Source organism: Chelonia mydas, chromosome 23, assembly GCF_015237465.2.
Source record: "Chelonia mydas isolate rCheMyd1 chromosome 23, rCheMyd1.pri.v2, whole genome shotgun sequence".
In the NCBI taxonomy this organism is placed as follows: domain Eukaryota; kingdom Metazoa; phylum Chordata; order Testudines; family Cheloniidae; genus Chelonia; species Chelonia mydas.
The window spans coordinates 3,121,868-3,139,363 of NC_051263.2; the positions used below are offsets into that span (position 1 = coordinate 3,121,868).

The window sequence follows — 17,496 nt, forward strand, 5'->3', positions numbered from 1 at the left end:
AGGTCTGTCTGCCGCGTATCCAGACATAAAGGTCCCTGGGTGCGATTCCCATGACACAGCCATTCTGTGCCAAGCGGAGAACCTGACCTTGTCTTGAAACGAGTGGTGGGCAAAAAAATTCCAACCAAAACCTTATTTCCGGCAGCTTCGGTAACCCCAAAACATTTCGCGACGCTGTGTCAACTTTGCCAAATGGTTTTGGTTGGGAAAAAACCCGAAAAAGAAATGTAAGGAAGCTGGAAAAATTTGAAATGCGTCATTTCGGCACAAAACCGCTCAGGTTTCAGTCAGAACAAATTTTTTTCCTTCTGGCCTTGTTTTGAAAATAAAAGGGAAGGAAATCCAAAGCATTCAAACCCGTTCAAAATCAAAACATTTCCTTCAGCCCGAAATGACATTTTTCAGCTTTTGAATTTGCCCAAAGTTTTGAAAATAACTTGGTTTTTGGGTTTTGTTTTTACTCAAAATGATTTTTTCTTTTTAACCATTGTTTTGGAATTGTTGGCAAACTGAGAAATCGGTTATTCACGCCGATCTCTTTGGGACGGGCAGGTAGGGGGACCCGATAGCAACTGTGAGAAAACGGGACAGGGGGTGGGGGTAAATAGGCGCCTATATATGAAAAAGTCCCCAAAAACGGGACTGTCCCTATAAAAACGGGACATCTGGTCACCCTAGATGGGCTGCATCAGTGGTGAATCCCAGGGACCCCTTTGAAATTTGTCTCCGCCCCCCACTGAAATATACATGTGCTTGTAAGTTTCCAGGCTCCTCCCTCCCCCTGTAAATCTTGATGGCTACATTTTGATAGGCTAATGAATGGGAATAAAAGCCGAGATTATTATTTTGAGGGGGTAGTAAATGTCTGTTCTTGTCTGACGGGGCTCAGGAGTGGAAAGGGGCTGCTATGAACACAGCCAGGGCGGAGGAGTATGGAGGAAAGGGCCCTGCGGGTGAGGTGAGGTGAACTCATGCAAATTCCACGCAAATTTCACCTCTAACTGCTCTCATTTGCATGCATTAATTATGTAAATTAGCCACCATTTTTAGGCTCCACCTCCTTCCTGGTGTGTTGTTGGTTACCTTGCCACTCCATAGCCAGCTGGAGGAAGTGGTGAAGCCAGAGATCCCAGCATACAGCATCCATTAGCTCACTTGCTCCCATCGGTGAATTAAGCGGCTCCGTGGCGCTCTGATTTTCTTAATGTCCCCCGGGGTACTTTTAATTATTATTTATATCATGGTAATGTCTAGAGGTTCCAACCAAGATCAGGGCCCCGTTATGCCGGGCGCTGCCCAGACCCCGACCGGGATCAGGGCCCCATTGTGCCGGGTGCTGCTCAGAACGTGACCGAGATCAGGGCCCCCTGTTGTGCTGGGTACTTCAGAGGCACAGTAAGAAACAAGCCCTTGTCCCAAAGAACGCACAATCCTTATAGACAAGGGGAGGATCATTATGCCCATTTTACAGATGCAGAAACCAAGGCCCCGAGAGCTGCCAGGACTTCTCCAAGGTCACACAAGAAGCCTGTGGCCGGAGCAGATCTTAGGTATTCCCATCACACAGTATCTGAGTCACTCACCATTGTCAATGTACTTATCCTGCCAACCTCCTGCTAAGGCGGGGGAAGGTTTTTATCTCCACTGTACTGCTGGGGAACCCGAGGCACGGGGCAGCCTGGCATACGGTCACACAGGGAGTTTGTGGGTAGAGCAGGGTCCTGAACCCACATCTCCAGTGGCTGTTTTAACCCTCGTTCTGCCACTGTCACGCCTTGAAACTCCCACTGCAACATGCCGCTCACCCCCATTCACATGATCGAAACAGGCGCCTGTGAAAACCCCAGCATCGAAACAGACACGACACGAAGGAAAGCTGGCGGGTTGGAGTCTGGTTTTCACTGTGCTTTATTGGTCCACAGAGCTGGCTACACATGACAGGGATTTAAAAAAACCAAAAACAACCCCCCCCAAACCCCAACACCTGATAGACCAGGCCACCAAGCAGCTACACAGCATCAGCACCTGCAAGAGATGCGCTCACGGCCTAAGGGGAGGGTGCCGGGGGAAGAGAGTCCTCCAGCTTGAATGGGAGGTGGGGGGAGAAATCAGAGAAAAACCCAAAGTGAAAAGCCCGAGAGACCAGGATTGGGAGGATCGGGGCCGCCAGAGGCGCCAGGTCCGAGGGATCTCGCTTTAGGAATGTAGCTAGGGAATGTAACCACTGCTTTGTGTTACCCATGGATGGGGTGTGTGTGTATGAATGAGTGAGAAAGACCCCTGCAGCTAATACAATAGGCTTCTCTCTGCATCCCCTGCCTAACATACAGGACGTGTCTGTGTTTTGTCGCCCCCCAGCGAGGATCAGGCTAGTGCTGCAGCCTGCCAAGCTCCCAGGCCTGTACTTACGGGGCGACAGGAGGTGGGTTCCTGCCGCGTGGGACAGAGCAGACCCTTACAGACACTTCTGGGGTCAAACTCGTCCTCTCTCCTCTCTGACGCCCCTAGAAGTCTCCAGGCTCTGAGGGCGGGACGGCTGCGGGGACGTTCAGGTCAGACCAGACCAGCCTTCTTGCGTGCGAAGAGACCTCTCCTAATTACCTCGCCTTTCTATGAGTGATGAGCTGTGTGTGACCGACCTCTGGGGCTGCAGGCCTCCCCCCCGTCACATCCCGGGCCAGGGTCCCTGTCTATAGCCCAGCAGGAATCACAGAATCTCAGGGTTGGAAGGGACCTCAGGAGGTCATCTAGTCCAAGCCCCTGCTCAAAGCAGGACCAATCCCCAGTTTTTGCCCCAGATCCCTAAATGGCCCCCTCAAGAATTGAACTCACAACCCTGGGTTTAGCAGGCCAGTGCTCAAACCACTGAGCTATCCCTTCCCCCTTAATCACACCTCGCTCCCCTGGTCTGCAGTGGAAACTCAGCGGCCCCCTTCGCCAAGGCGGGATCCGGCACCCTCACGTCCCCACCGGGGCGACGGGAGCGGGAAAGCCCAGGTGGGACAGACGCACAGTCCTGGGCCTTGACCTCATCAGCCAGGCCAGCCGGGTACACGTCAGCTGTACCTTCTCCAGCTGACCCCCGCCCCCCCCGCTATGCAGGCCCCCTGCCCCTCGGCTTTCCTGGTGCTACTGCGGCTGCCTCCCCACATCTCCCCTCCACCTCCAGGCCTCCCGCTGGGCCCGACAGGCTGAGTGCGTCTGGCTGCTGGTGAAAATGACCCCTTGGGAGGCAGGCAGAGCTGACCCCTGAGCCCAAAGCGATGGTTGGGTGTCGGAGGCGGAGGGGTCAGGGAAACCGAGGTTTTGAGGACCAGGCAGAGCCGCCGGGTCCCACGAGGCTGCGTGCTAACAGTCAGAGTCCAGCTTGCCCAGTGGGTGGGGAGCCAGGCAGGTTCCCCCCCTGGCACCGGAGGGTCCCCTCTTTCTATCCCTTCTTTGGTGCCCCACAGGGGGTCTGCATTAAACAAGAGGCCACAAGTGAAATAAACTCCTCCCTCTTGGGCCCCGGGGGGGGGACAGGGACGGCAGAGAATAGCCACAGCACAGTGCGCTCTGGCCACGCCCCATAGCCCCCCCCCGGGTCCTGGGGGGCAGAGGTTAGCCACAGCGCAGTGTGGCTATTCACCCTTTATATCACACCAGCTGCGGGCAGTTCTCAGGGGGACATTCCTACCCACTTGGTACCCCCAGAGCAGCACAGTTGCTGAGATCTAGGGTGCCCACCCCCCGCACATCTCTCGCCCTCCATTGCTGGGGAGGGATGTTTCCTGCATGGAGTGGGTGGGGAGGGTAGGTTGGAGGGTTGGTTATTTTCCTTGGCCTCAGGTCGTGCTGGGTCCCTGACGGGGGGGGGGGAGGGGGGGCAGGGGGAGCAGATAGAAAATCACAAGCTCTGAGGCTTTGATAACAGTCCACAGCCGAGTGGGAGAGGAGAGGAGGGATATATACAGAGAAAGCACATGTGTGGGGGTGCCGGGGCGGGGGGTGACTCTTAAAGGGGCGGCCGCCCCTTTGTCCCCCTCCCACGGCTCCCGCTCCCCTAAGGGGGCTGGGGAGGTCACCCTCTCTGCAGCTCCCGCAGCTTCTCCGCCACCTTCTTCAGCGCATGTTCTATCTGTTCCAGATTCTCCAGCTCCCGTTCCTGGATGGCGAGAAAGCAAGAGGGGCCGTGAGGATGGGGGATCCCCCAGGGCTCATCCCTACCACCCCCAGGCCACTACATCCAAGCCACCCACCAGGCCTTTCGTTTATCGCCCCCCAAAACCGGGCTTTGCACCTCTGGCTGCCCAGGTGCATTCTGGGATCCCCACAGCACCTATCCCACAATGCCCAGTGCTGGGAGCGCAGGGGCGTTTGGGCCAATCGTCCACATGGCCATGGGTGGCGGGAGGATGGAGCGAGGAGGCCCAACTGACCCCAACGCTCTTGCAATGCCGCGGGCTGCCCCGTCTCCTCTCCACCCAGCTGGCCCTGCAGCTGCGGAGCCAGGTGGGAAACTTTGCAGGGTTCGTCACGAGGAGGAAACAGAGACCTTGGGAAGCGCGTAGCGAAAAATGGGAGAGCCCCACTGCAGAAGAGCCCATAGCCCCGGGTCAGAGCACTGAGCTGGGAACCCAGCATCTGGCCCCTGCTCAGCTTGATTTGGAGCAGGGACTCGAACCTGGATCTGGCCCATGCCAGCTGGTGGCCTTAGCCACCGGGCTACTGACGCTGGGGCATGGCGTCCCCTGGTTCTGACCACAAATTCCCTCCTGGGACCCTGACAAAACTTGGGTGGCAACTGGGCCGTTCCACTGAAAAATTCCCAGCTGGCTCCTTTCTGCCCACGGAGGGCCAGACCCCCGGGGCTCCCCGAGGCCGTGGGAGCTGGGGGTATGCAGGGGAGATTTTTTTCATGGGCACAAAGGCCGTTTAGCTGCCCACCTCCTGGCTTTCAGCTGCTCAGTCCTGAGAGCTGGCAGGCTCCCAGGCTGGAGGCTACCCCCAGGATCACTAGCCATGTAGCCCATGGAAAAGGGCTAAGTGCTGACCTTGTCCTTCTTGGCCTCCCTCTCTTCTTCCTCTTCCTCCTCCTCCTCCTCTTCCTCTTCTTCCTCCTCCTCTTCCGCCTCCTCCTGGTGGCCCCAGTGCTTGCCCTTCAGGTGTCCCGCCTCATCCTCATGGTGCCTCTTCTTCAGCGCGTGGCCGGGTGGCCCGTGGTGGTGGCTGTGCCGCTCCTCCCCCTCCTTCCACAGCTGCCCGTCCCCGCGGAGGTGGCTCTTCGAGTTGGAGATTTTAACGCCCTTCTCCTCTGCCTCAAACTGGGCCGTCTCCTCGTCACTGGCTTTCTCGGCCATCCGCTTAGCTGGGCCGCCTTTCCGCTGGGCAGGGCCCGATCGCTTTTCCTCTTCCTCCTCCTCCTCCTCTTCCTCCTCCTCCTCCTCTTCCTCCTGCTCCCAGTCCTCTAGCCCCCCGCGGTGCCGGCCTCCATGGTGGTACGGCGGCTCCTCCTCTGAACTGTCCTCTTGGCTGAAGTGCCTCTTGGCTGGCGGCCCCGTTTTCTTGCTGGCCCTGGGGCCCCGAGTCTCCCGCAGCTTGGGCGATGCCCGCCTCACCTCCTCGTGCCTCCTCTTCCTCTCCTCCTCCTCTTCCTCGCCCTCAAGGATCTCTTTGGCCTCCTCCTCCACCTGGGTGCTGTCCTTCCCTTGCGAGACCTTCGCCTCCTTCACCTTCTCCTCAATCTTCTCCGTCTTCTCATACTCCTCCTTCCGGGCCTCGCCCTCCTTCTCCTCCACCGTCTCAGAGGCGGCCGAGCTATGCTGGAGGGACTTGTCCTGCTTCCTCAGCTCGTCCCCCACGGGGCCCTCCTCTGGCTCGTGCCAGGCGCCGTGGCTTGGGTGGTGGTGGGCATTCTCTAGGGGCAGAGAGGAGAACAGTGAGCTGTTCCCACCTCATGGCAGTCCTGACCCCACTGGGGATGGGTGGACACAGGCCGGGGGACCCTGTTCACACAGCAAGGCCCGTGTCCACAAACTGCCCATGCACCCTGGTCCCCCATCATCCGGGTGCCCCAGCCCTACCCCGTCTCCAGACACCTCTCCCTTGGCTTCTCTGCTCGGAGTGTCAGCTTTGGTGGCGAGTGGGATATTGCTCTAATGCCCTGTATCCCTTTCCCTGATCCCCCCCAGCCAGGTCCCCTCCACACGCACGAGGGTTGGATGAAACTGGGGTCCCCTCCAGGGGGTGCCAGCTCCAATCTGGCCTCAGGACAGGTGACTGGCTGCCTCAAGGAGGTGGGGAGTGGGAGCCAAGGGCCTTTCCCCTCTCGCGAGTGCCAGTTCTGATCCAGCCCTAGGGTGGGGAAACTTGCTGGCTTGGGGGGCGGAGAATGGGACATGGGGCCTTTCCCCTTTAGGGGGTACTGGCTAGCTTGGAGTGCGCATGGAACATGGGGACTTTCCCCTCTAGGGTGCGCCAGCTCTGATCTGGCCCCAGGGCAGGAGCGTGGGTGACTCGGCTGGTGGGGGGGCAGGGAATGGGACATGGCGCCTTTCCCCTTTAGGGGGCACCAGTTCTGATCTGGCCAGAGGGTAGGGGGACTGGGTGGCTCAGCGGGGGCAGGGGCACGGGGCCTTTCCCGTCTATGGGGCGCTGGCTCTGATCTGGCCCCAGGATGGGGGGCTGGATGAGTCAGAGGGGGCAGAGAATGGGATTTGGAGCCTTTCCGCTCCAGGGGCTGCCACCTATTTTCCAGATCCAGGTTGGCGACAGAGCCAGGAATAGGACCCAGGCGTCCTGACTCCTCGTGCGGTCACTGTAATTCGTGCAGGGAGGGCGGGATGGGGGCCAAGGCAGGTACCTTCGTGGACCAGCTCCTTCAGCTCCTTCAGCAGGTAGTGATGGTGCAGCATGGCCAGGACCCGCTCGTCTGGAAGAGACAACAGGTGAACCCCCTTATGAGCTTGTGCCCAACTGGTGCCCTCGGGCAAACGACCTGCCCCGGTCGTGGGCTAGGAACGAGCCGCAGCCTCGTGCACTGGTATCACCGAGCTGCCTTTCACCCGCAAGGACCGTCTCGTGCAGAGACAGGTGGGAAAACCTGTCCCGAGTGCAAGGTAATTCTGGGGGGGGGGATTAACTAAGTGAATTAAGGTAGCGCCCCGAGTTCTCTGAGCAGTGCTAGGTGAGGTACACACATAGCACGAAAAGCTGGTCCCCGATTACAGTCAGATTCCCAGTGTTTCTGGTAGAAATAGGGGGAGGGGACGATAACCCCCTTTGCCCTCCCCGTGTCCTGGGTCCTGCATGGTCCTCAGCATCAGAGCAGCCTTAGAGCTGCTCTAACTCGTGGGCCACCACCTCTGGGCCCTGGGGGGCAGAGAATAGCCATGGCGCAGTGCACTCTGGGCATGCCCCCAGTCCACCCCCTTACTCCACTTCCACTTCACTTGCTAAGGGGAGAGTCTCAGGGGGCTTTTTCCCACCCACCCCCACCAAGGCCCCTGGTTGCTCCCAGGGCAGGCCAGAGGAATCTGAGAGCAATCAGGAGCTGCCTTCTAAGTCTCTTCCATCACAGATGGGACTGAGTCCTTGCTGAGCTGTGGGGGGTGTTCGGATCTCTATCCGGCTCCGCTTTCCCCAGGAGCTGATGGCCACATCCCGGGGCACTCACCTTCTTTCAGGATCTTCAGGCAGTCGCTGGCGACCGAAACCGGGCTAGGTTTGGACAGGGTGTCAGCCAGAACTTCCGTGATGCATTTGATGACCTGGCCGGGGGGGGTGATAAGAGTGAGTTTGGGTTTACAGTGACAACACACCAAAGATCCCCCCCAGGATTTCACCACCTCTCCCATGGCTGTCAACTTCCGAATGGTCAGGGCCAGCGTGATCGGAAAACGGGAGGGACATCGCACGGCTGCAATGAATGGAAGTTATATTTTTACGAGCCACCAGAATGCCTCAGGTTCCCTGTGGTGTTCATACGGCCACCCACTGAGCGCCACCAGGAACGAGGGGCTAGCAGAACCGTCCCCTGCTCTGTCTGAGCTGGAATCAGACAGCTAAACCAAGGACCAGCCTGAGTCAACGCGGGTGAGCGGAGGAGCCGGAAGATAGATCCGATGGTTGAGACTTTGACATAGCAATTTCCAGCACCGCTCTGCAGGGAAGCGGAGGAGAACGGCAACTGGAAAGAAAGGAAAACCTAGATCCCGGGAATCCAGGACAGTGGGAAATGCTGGTTTGTTTGTTTTTTTTCTCCTGACAAGGCCAAAACCCAAAACTTTTTTGAGAAGTGACCATGGTGCAGCATGGGCGATGTAGTCTGGCTGGGGAGTAAGGGTCATGAGGAGAATGGGGTGTGGGAGGGGGGATGAAAGCATACAACTCCCATGGGGCACCGTGTCGATCTGCAACGGTCCTATTTCCCGGCAGGAAAGACGCCGCCAAAATGGATCTTTTCCCAGGGAGAATTTCACTGGAGAGGAAACCCTGCTTTCCGACGGGAAACCGTTTCGATCTACATTTTCGCAGCCGCCCGAGTCCTGACAACGTTGGCCGGGGCTGTGTGGCGATTTATGCGGCATCGCGAACAAAGAGCCGACATAATCAGCGTTATTAATAAATAATAATCCCGAGCACGGGGGGTCTCATCCCTTGTCTTTCTGAGGCCCCCCCCCCAACATGCGATAAAAACTCCACGGCCCAGCTGTGCCACAGCTGGTTTCCTGCCTATAAAAGCCAGGGTGGCGTTAGGGGGTGGGAAGCGGGGCAGTTGCTCGGGCCCCACATCACAGGGGGCACCGCAAAACTAAGTTGCTTAGACTGCAGCTTCAGCCTTCGGTGGTGGGGCTCGGGGTCCTGGGCTGCAGTCCCTTCCGGTGGGGTTTTGGCTTTCTGCTCCGGGCCCTAGAGAGTCTAATGCCGGCCCCCCAAAACCAGCTCGCGACCCCCCAGGCCCCTGGTTGAGAACCACCACCCTAGTGCTTGTCATGGGCAGATCCCAAAGCCCTTTCCAAAGGAGGCCAGCGTCGTTTCTGCCATTTTACAGCGGGGAAACTGAGGCACGCAGCTGGACCTCGACTTCCCCAGCAAGTTGAACCAGGAAGAGAACCCGAATCTGCTGAGTCCTGTTCCGATGTGCCATCCACTCGCTCACGCTGCCTCTCACGCGCCGATAGAATACTGAGAATACTCAGTGGCGCAGGGGAGAAGAAAGAGGAAGACGATGGGGGAGAATTGCTATGAATGATTTGTGTTACGGTAGCACCTGCGGACCCCAGCCCAAATCAGGTCCCCATCGCGCCAGGCGCTGCACAATCACCCCCTCCCCCTAACAGCATCCAGGCACATTGCCAACTCTTGAGAATTTCGGGGGACTCTTGAGATATTTGCTGATTTCTTGCCAGCCCCAGATCCTGGAATCATGTGAATTCCTCAGAATCTCATGGAATCATAGAAACGTCGGGTTGGAAGGGACCGTGAGAGGTCACTGTATCCAGCCCCCTGCACAAACTTAGCCCATCCCTGACCAGGGTTTGTTCTTAAAAACTTCCAATGGCTGGGATCCCACATCCGCCCTTGGGAGCCTGCTCCAGAGCTTCACTCCCCTGGGAGTTAGAAAGTTTGTCCTGATATCTCACCCCTGAAGATTGAGCCCATTGCTTCTTGTCCTACCTCCAGCGGCCCGTGGAGAAAAAATGGATCCTTGTCTCCTTTATAACAGCCCTTAACCTACTGGAAGACTTCTCAGGACCCCTCTCAGCCTTCTTGTGTCAACAGTAAACATGCCCACGTGTTTTTGTCTTCGGCCAATTTTCAGGAAATAGAAAACCTGCCCGGTGTTAGGGAAAAGCCTTGAGCATGTGAACCTTACACCGGTCAAACAGCGCAGGGTAAATCAAAGGAGCTGAAAGTTTAGTTAAAAAAATCTCATGGTGTTTAAGACCAATCTCGTGAGTTTTGAATGTTTGAGGTTGGCAGCACCATAAACAGACAAGACAGGCAAATGCGCAAAGAGAGAGGCCCCACGGGTCTGGGGAAAGACCCCAGGTGTCCTGCATCCCGGCTCTCTCTACCGCACTGTCCTGAAGCAGGGACCCCAGTTTAACCCCGTCAGGCGTCTTGTTCATTTCAGTGGAAATGTTGGGTTTGGTCCGTTTTCTTTTTCTTCCTTCCTGTGGTTTTTTTTTTTTTCTTACCTTTTCATCTTCCTCCGAGAGCTGGGTGGACAATGGCAGTGAATCGGCTGCAAAATAAAAGAGGTGAGGCAATCTATTATTACGGGCTTTCATTAGTCGGCAACGCAATCGTTAGAACACAGTCTCTCTACCGCTTCCCGGGTGTTTGCGTCATTAGGGGTACTGCAGTAACTCATTAGAGGCTCCAGTTGAGACTGGGGCTGCCTTGTGTGAGGTGCTGCACAGACACATAGTAAGAGACAGTCCCTGCCCCCAAAATCTTATGAGCTAAACAGACAACTCAAAGAAAGGGAAACTGAGGCACGCCAATTTTTTTTAAAAACTTTGTCCAGGATCAGACAGGCACTCTCTGGGAGAGGGTTGTAGCCTAGTAGATTAGAGTAGGGGGTGGCGAGCTGGGAATCAGGACTCCTGGGTTCTAATCCCCACTCTGGAAGGGGGAGGGAGGTCTAGGAGTTAGAACCGTGGGGACAGGGGATCAGGGACGCCTGGGTTCTATTTCCAGCTCTGCCACAGACTAGGCTAGGTAACTTTGGGGCAATCCGCCGCCCTGCTCTGTGCCTCAGTTTCCCCACCTGTAAAAATTGGGATGCAAGTTCTAACCCCCTGAAGCGTTGAGATCTGGGCATGACCCGCGTGGTATATAAATAAAGCGTACACCCACACCACTTGTTATGTGTATTAGGGTAGCACCTAGAGGCCCTGACTGAGGCCAGGGCCCTGTTGTGTTATCCACTGCACAGACACACAGAGAGAATAAAGAGTTCACAGGCTATATTGATAACAAGCGGGAGGGGAAACCGAGGCACGGATGCAGCGTTTAGCTCTGATCAATGCCTGTAGGGGAATCTGGGGTGGAACTGAAGCCCGAGTTAGTAACACACCTTTGGCTGCAGGGTGGACATACCCAGAGGAGGCCTCCCCCCAAGGTCACACACCCTACCCCTAGATCAGCCTCCCCCGCAGGGTCATTCATTACAGACCCACAACTCATGAGTGCTTAATGGCATGAGGACTCCGGGCTCAGACTAAGTCAGCTGACAATCAAGGTGGAAAAAAAACCGTTCCCTGCCCATCTACCTACCCCTCGCTTAGCACACGCTGTTACCTACGCCGTGGTTCTGCCTTCCCGGTGCTAACCACCCTCCAGGCACCAATTACTTTCCCTTCCTTTTTTTTTTGGCTCCCTGAAACAGCTGCACTCATGCAGTTTTAATGCACCAGGCTCTGCCACCGCCGGGGAGAGAAAAGCTTCTTTTTCTGGCCGCGTGATCGCCGCCATCATCCTAATGAGGTCCCCGCAGGGGCTGCTGGCAGAACAGCAAGGTCTCGGGCAAAATAAATGACCGGGCTTTTGTTTCTTTGCGAAGAGCAAAGCAACCTGAGTAATTGAAGGCCGGCGGGTTTGCAGGCAGACAGGTGCGTTGCTTTTGGAACAATGAGGGGAAAATAGATGGGTTGACAGTATTCTTGTCAGCAAGTTAAAGAAGTATGGGCTGGACGAATGCACTATAAGGTGGGTAGAAAATTGGCTAGATTGTCGGGCTCAACGGGTAGTGATCAATGGCTCCATGTCTAGTTGGCAGCCGGTATTAAGTGGAGTGCCCCAAGGGTCAGTCCTGGGGCCGGTTTTGTTCAATATCTTCATAAATGATCTGGAGGATGGGGTGGATTGCACCCTCAGCAAACTTGCTGATGACACTAAACTGGGAGGAGAGGTAGATACGCTGGAGAGTAGGGATAGGATACAGAGGGACCTAGACAAATTGGAGGATTGGGCCAAAAGAAATCTGATGAGGTTCAACAAGGACAAGTGCAGAGTCCTGCACTTAGGACAGAAGAATCCCATGCACTGCTACAGACTAGGGACCGAATGGCTCGGCAGCAGTTCTGCAGAGAAGGACCTAGGGGTTACAGTGGACGAGAAGCTGGATATGAGTCAGCAGTGTGCCCTTGTTGCCAAGAAGGCCAATGGTATTTTGGGATGTATAAGCAGGGGCATTGCCAGCAGATCGAGGGACGTGATCCTTCCCCTCTATTCGACATTGGTGAGGCCTCATCTGGAGTACTGTGTCCAGTTTTGGGCCCCCCACTACAAGAAGGATGTGGAAAAATTGGAGAGAGTCCAGCGGAGGGCAACAAAAATGATTAGGGGTCTGGAACACATGACTTATGAGGAGAGGCTGAGGGAACTGGGATTGTTTAGTCTATGGAAGAGAAGAATGAGGGGGGATTTGATAGCTGCTTTCAACTACCTGAAAGGGGGTTCCAAAGAGGATGGCTCTAGACTGTTCTCAGTGGTAGCAGATGACAGAACAAGGAGTAATGGTCTCAAGTTGCAGTGGGGGAGATTTAGGTTGGATATTAGGAAAAACTTTTTCATGAGGAGGGTGGTGAAACACTGGAATGGGTTACCTAGGGAGGTGGTGGAATCTCCTTCCTTAGAAGTTTTTAAGGTCAGGCTTGACAAAGCCCTGGCTGGGATGATTTAAATGGGGATCGATCCTACTTTGAGCAGGGGGTTGGACTAGATGACCTCCTGAGGTCCCTTCCAACCCTGATATTCTATGATTCTATGGGTGGGGGGGGGAAGAAAAAGAAAAGAAAAGAAAGAGTACAGACCTCCCACTGATGGCACATCCGTGGGAATCAAACCCTCTTCCTTGTTGAAAGCACAGGTCTCTATCACTTGAGCGAAACGATTAGCTCCATCAGCTGCTAGCAGCAGTAGGCTGTTATCCTCATATGTGAACCAGCCACTAGAGGGGGCTGCATCACACACCGGTAACGTCACTGTGGAGTCAGAGCTGTGGAATAGCAATAGCGCCCCCTTGTGGCCAAAGGAGGCTGACGCTGGTGGAGTCTCACGGCCCCCGAGGATGAAGCTGCCCGGCTTTGCACAGGCCCCGGCGTGCCAGGCCCGCGGTGCGGCCTTCCTCAAACGCTCTGCACCTGCCAACGCACCAGAGCTCGCGCCATGCAGCTTGCAAATCTGGGCGCCTCAGGGCCTGATCCAAAACCCGGTGGAAAGATTCACCCGCCCCGCCCCGCCCCCCAGGGACCCCCCGGCGCTCGATGGCTCTGCAGAGTGGATCCAACGCGCCCTTCTGTGGCGGGGGCAGAGCAGGTGGTAAAGGGCTGGGGGGGGGGGGCTGCATGCCCCAGCAGCAGGTGCCCACCTATTATTAGCTGCATTTAGCCCAGGGCATATCCCTCAGCTGTTCCGGGAGGGCAGGCTGCCCGCTCACGACACCCGGCAGGTGGACGCTGACACCAGCAGGGACCCAGCACCAGCGGGTGCGGGAAAGGGCCAAGCAGGGGTGGGGGGCCGGACCCCGGCATGGAGGTTTCAGGGCAGCAGGCGGCTGCATTTCCTGGGACAGCGGGAGGGCAGAATCCCTGCGCCGATCACAGTTACACTGGGGCAAATCAGCTGGGAGGGAAGTGGGGTCTCGTGGTTAGAGCAGAGAGGGGCGGGGAGGGGGGCCAGGACTCCGGGGTTCTATCCCAGCTCTGGGAGGGGAGTGGGGCCTAGTGGCTAGAGCAGGGGGGTCTGGGAGCCAGGACTCCTGGGTTCTACCCCCAGCTCTGGGAGGGGAGGGGAGGGGAAGGGGGGGGGTCTAGTGGCTAGAGCGGGGGGAGCTCGGAGCCAGGACGCCTGGGTTTTATTCCCAGCTCTGGGAGGGGAGGGGAAGAGAAGGGGGGGTCTAGTGGTTAGAGCAGTGGGGTTGGGGCTGGCAGTCAAGACTCCTGGGTTCTATTTTCAGCTCTGCCATTGACTTGCAGTTCGGCCTGGACTAAGTCATTTCATCTCCATGGGGGCCGAATGATACTGACCCCCCTCCCCCGCCCCGTGGGGGAGCTCCCTGGCGGAAAGGAGCTGTTGATGTCCTGGGTGTCCTCCAGCCCCTGCTCTCCTACTCTAGCTGCCCCCAGGCCCTCAGGCTGAGAACTTGGGGGGCCACCCCCCGCCCTCCTTATATAGGGCGCCCTGCAATAGCGGGGCCCCTCAGCTCTCCAGCTCCTGTAGTGAGCGTTGGCGTGCAGCCCCTGGATCCTTTTACCCCAGCCCTGAGTGGGGCGCAGGGCGGCCCCTGTTCACACAGCAGCTGGGACAAAGTTTCTCCCTCGCAGGCGTCTTCCTCCCTAGCGTCTGCTGCTCCTTGGCACCCAGGCGCTGCACAGACCCCGGGGGGATCTTTGCTTTAATATTAGGGGTATTGCAGCAGCAGCTAGAGGCTCAAACCAGGATCTGGCCCCCAGTCACGCCAGGTGCTGCACAGACCCGTCCACACACACACTTGCCAGAGAGGGGGGCCTTCCTTGTGCTGGATCCTGCCCGAGATCAGGGACCCCCATTGTGCCAGGCACTGCCCAGACCCTGACCGAGAGCAGAGCCCCCAGCCATGCCAGGTGAGGCACGGACACGGAGTGAGAGACAGTCCCTGCCCTGAAGAGCTTGCAATCTAAATAGACACAAAAAGGGGAAACTGAGGCACAGAGCGGGCAAGTGACTGGCTCAAGGTCCTGGAGCAGAGCTGGGCCCAGAACCCTGTTCTCCTGATTCGCAGGCTAGTGCCCCAGCTGGTTTTGGCCGAGGCCCTGTTTTGATAACCAAATGCCGGCCGGGTAGTGCGTTCCTGCTGTGGGGTCGAGAGACCCTACGTTTGGGATCTTCCTGCGAAAGCCAGACAAACGCAAAGGGCAGCTCGTTCCATCCCAGCCCCTCTGTCTATACCCGAGTCCAATTCCTGCTAGCATTTTTATCTGAAACCCTTATATGTGGATAATTTCACCCAGCACTGAGATGCAGCCACCTCTGGGCTGGAGCACAGCAGCTGTTTTTACAGGGATCCCTCACCCAGCGCTGCGATGCAGCCACCTCTGGGCTGGAGCACAGCAGCTGTTTCCACAGGCGTCCCTCACCTCCTGCTGAAAAGGAGCCACAGAGCAAAGACGAATAATAATGCAAATAAGTCAGACCTGGCACCTCCTATCTAACAGCTTCCTTATGCACAAGTCCCCCAGGGTGTGCTCCTTCCCCAGCACGTGCATTGATAATCCACCCCTCCAGGGGGCCCCGGGGTTGTCCCCCCACCCCACACGCAGGCCAAACGACGGACTGCAGAAGGGGAGCCGTCGCTCTGGCACCCGGAGGCTGCAGCGAGGGACGCACCAGCCTTATATAATGATATTACGTAATGCGGGAGGTAGCACAACGGGGCGGAGAAAGCAAGCGGCTGGGATCCAGCTGGAGGAAGCCTTGGCCCACCTAGCTCCGAAATCGGGGCTTCGCTCCTGAAAGCTTGGGCCTGATTCCGGGGTAAATCAGCAGCCGCCGGGGTGATGGCGGCAGGAGAACAGAAGGAGGCCCCTGGGCTTTTTAATGACCTTGACCTGGTCGGGGACTGCTGGGAAAGACTCAGGGGGTGCTAAGTGAAGTCTGCCCCCCAGAAATTGATGTGAACCAAGCGCCGCTCTTTCGAATGCAACCGTGGGGGGAAGTTCCTCGGCCCTGCACGCAGATCTAGAGACACACGCACTCACACGCGTGTGCAGATCGCCCCCCCAGATCTTCTCGCACGCAGCCCCAGACACATCAAGCCGGGGCTGCAGGGACAATTTGTACAGTTGCGGGTGCTGAGAGCCATGGAACCAAACTGTAAACCCGGCACATGATGGAAACCACGTCAAGCCAGGGGGAGCTGCAGCACCCCCAGTTCCAGCCCTACGTGCACACGCTCGTGCGTACACAGATCTGTGCGTGCGTGGGGACACACGGAGATCTGCACACACAATCTTACTCTCCTGCTGGTACACCCCCATGACTGGACAGGCCTTTGGATTCATATCAGCATGTCTAGTTTGAAAGCAGCCCTTTCTTGCCCTGATCCGGTCCCCTCAGGCCCCGATCCGGATTTGCCTTGAAACCTTTCGACTAATTGCAAATTCTCCACCACGCAGGATCCCAGGAGATGGCCGGGGAAGCCGTCCCCTTCACAACTTGGGAGCGGGGGCGCAGTGTTTTGAGCGCCGGGATATTTAAGATGCAGTTCAGATATTCCTCTGCCAGATGCCTGGGGCGGGATGCTGTCTAGGGTGCTGAAATGCTTCAAACCCCCTCTGCCCCCGGGGCTTGGCACACACCGGCTGCTGCCAAGACGGCCTTTCATTTGGTGCCACCCACCGTAAAACAGGACTTTGTCCCACTTCAAGCCGAGCTCCTCCTGCAGAATACCCCCAGCCAAAGAATAAAGCCGGCTGCTGGTGAGTGCGTGTGTGTGTTTTTTTCAATGCAGCACGTTCCCCAGATGGCACGGAACACAGATTTCTGGCAGATCCCCCCCGGGGGGGGGGGCTGCATTTTCCCAGGGGGCAAACAATCGCCACCTTCCCACGCCAGCCCCGTTTGAAAGAGAAATTGGCCACACGCTGTCCCAGTCCAGGCGGGGTCTTCCCCAGAAGGCAGGAGAATGGGAAAGCAGGACTGACCCAAGCCAGAACACACAGTGGAAACTTACAATGATCAGAGACATCAGAGCATGCAAGAGGCACTTGGGGGCAGATTTACAAAGGTATCTGTGCATCTAAGACGCAAAGTTCGGCACCGAAGGGGATTTTCAAAAGCACCTAAGCAGACCAGGCACCTAACTCACCTAGGCACTTCTGAAAACCCGCCTAGCTGTGTCTATCCCAGTCTGGGCCTTGCTTTGCTCGGCTCTTACCGTGCCAGCAGGACAGGAGCAAGACGGAGAGGCCGACGGCCAGCATGGTGCTCGGGTGGCGAGTCCCAAAGAGCTGCCCAAATTCTGCTGTTGACGACGGGTGTAAAAAAAAGCCAGGCGGGCTAGGAGCTCAGGAGCGAAGCGGGCTGCAGACGCGGCTTGGAAGGGGCCGGGGAGGCAGCCGTGGAACAGCCGGTCAGCCAAGGCCAGCGAACGTGCCCGAATCCCCACAGGTGCAGCCTTCGCGCGTGTGCGCGAGCGGCCCTGCCTCTGCATCTGAGGACAGGCAGCGGGATTTTAAATAGGAGGCAGGCTGCAAAGGAAGTGATGTCAGCTCCGGGGGGGAGGGGGGGATCTCCCCCTCCTTTCCCTTCTGCACACTGGATTTATTCCAAGCCACCCCAGTGCCTAACCAAACCTGGCCAGCAAATAATCTAGCTTGCCTCCTCCCTAGCACAAACTGGTCACTGGGCTTAAGGCCTGGGTTACCGAGGTAGCTAAAAGGTCTGGGCGGGCCAGATTCTGACCGGACCCTGGTGTAAATCAGGAGTGACTTTGTGGATCAGAATCTATGTCCACACCAGGGGCTT

General features: G+C 57.1%; 1 protein-coding gene across 1 annotated transcript; it reads right to left on the reverse strand.

The window, feature by feature from the left end:
• Positions 1-1,890: 1,890 nt before the first annotated feature.
• Positions 1,891-17,209, reverse strand: CCER2 (coiled-coil glutamate rich protein 2). The gene is made up of 6 exons (XM_027830457.3): positions 16,907-17,209; positions 10,182-10,228; positions 7,655-7,748; positions 6,842-6,910; positions 5,034-5,896; positions 1,891-4,144 (listed from the first exon to the last, which is right to left on the reverse strand). Exons 1-6 carry the CDS (start codon positions 16,950-16,952, stop codon positions 4,061-4,063), a joined length of 1,203 nt encoding a protein of 400 aa, XP_027686258.2. The 5' UTR covers positions 16,953-17,209; the 3' UTR covers positions 1,891-4,060.
• Between the last annotated feature and the right edge of the window lie 287 nt (positions 17,210-17,496).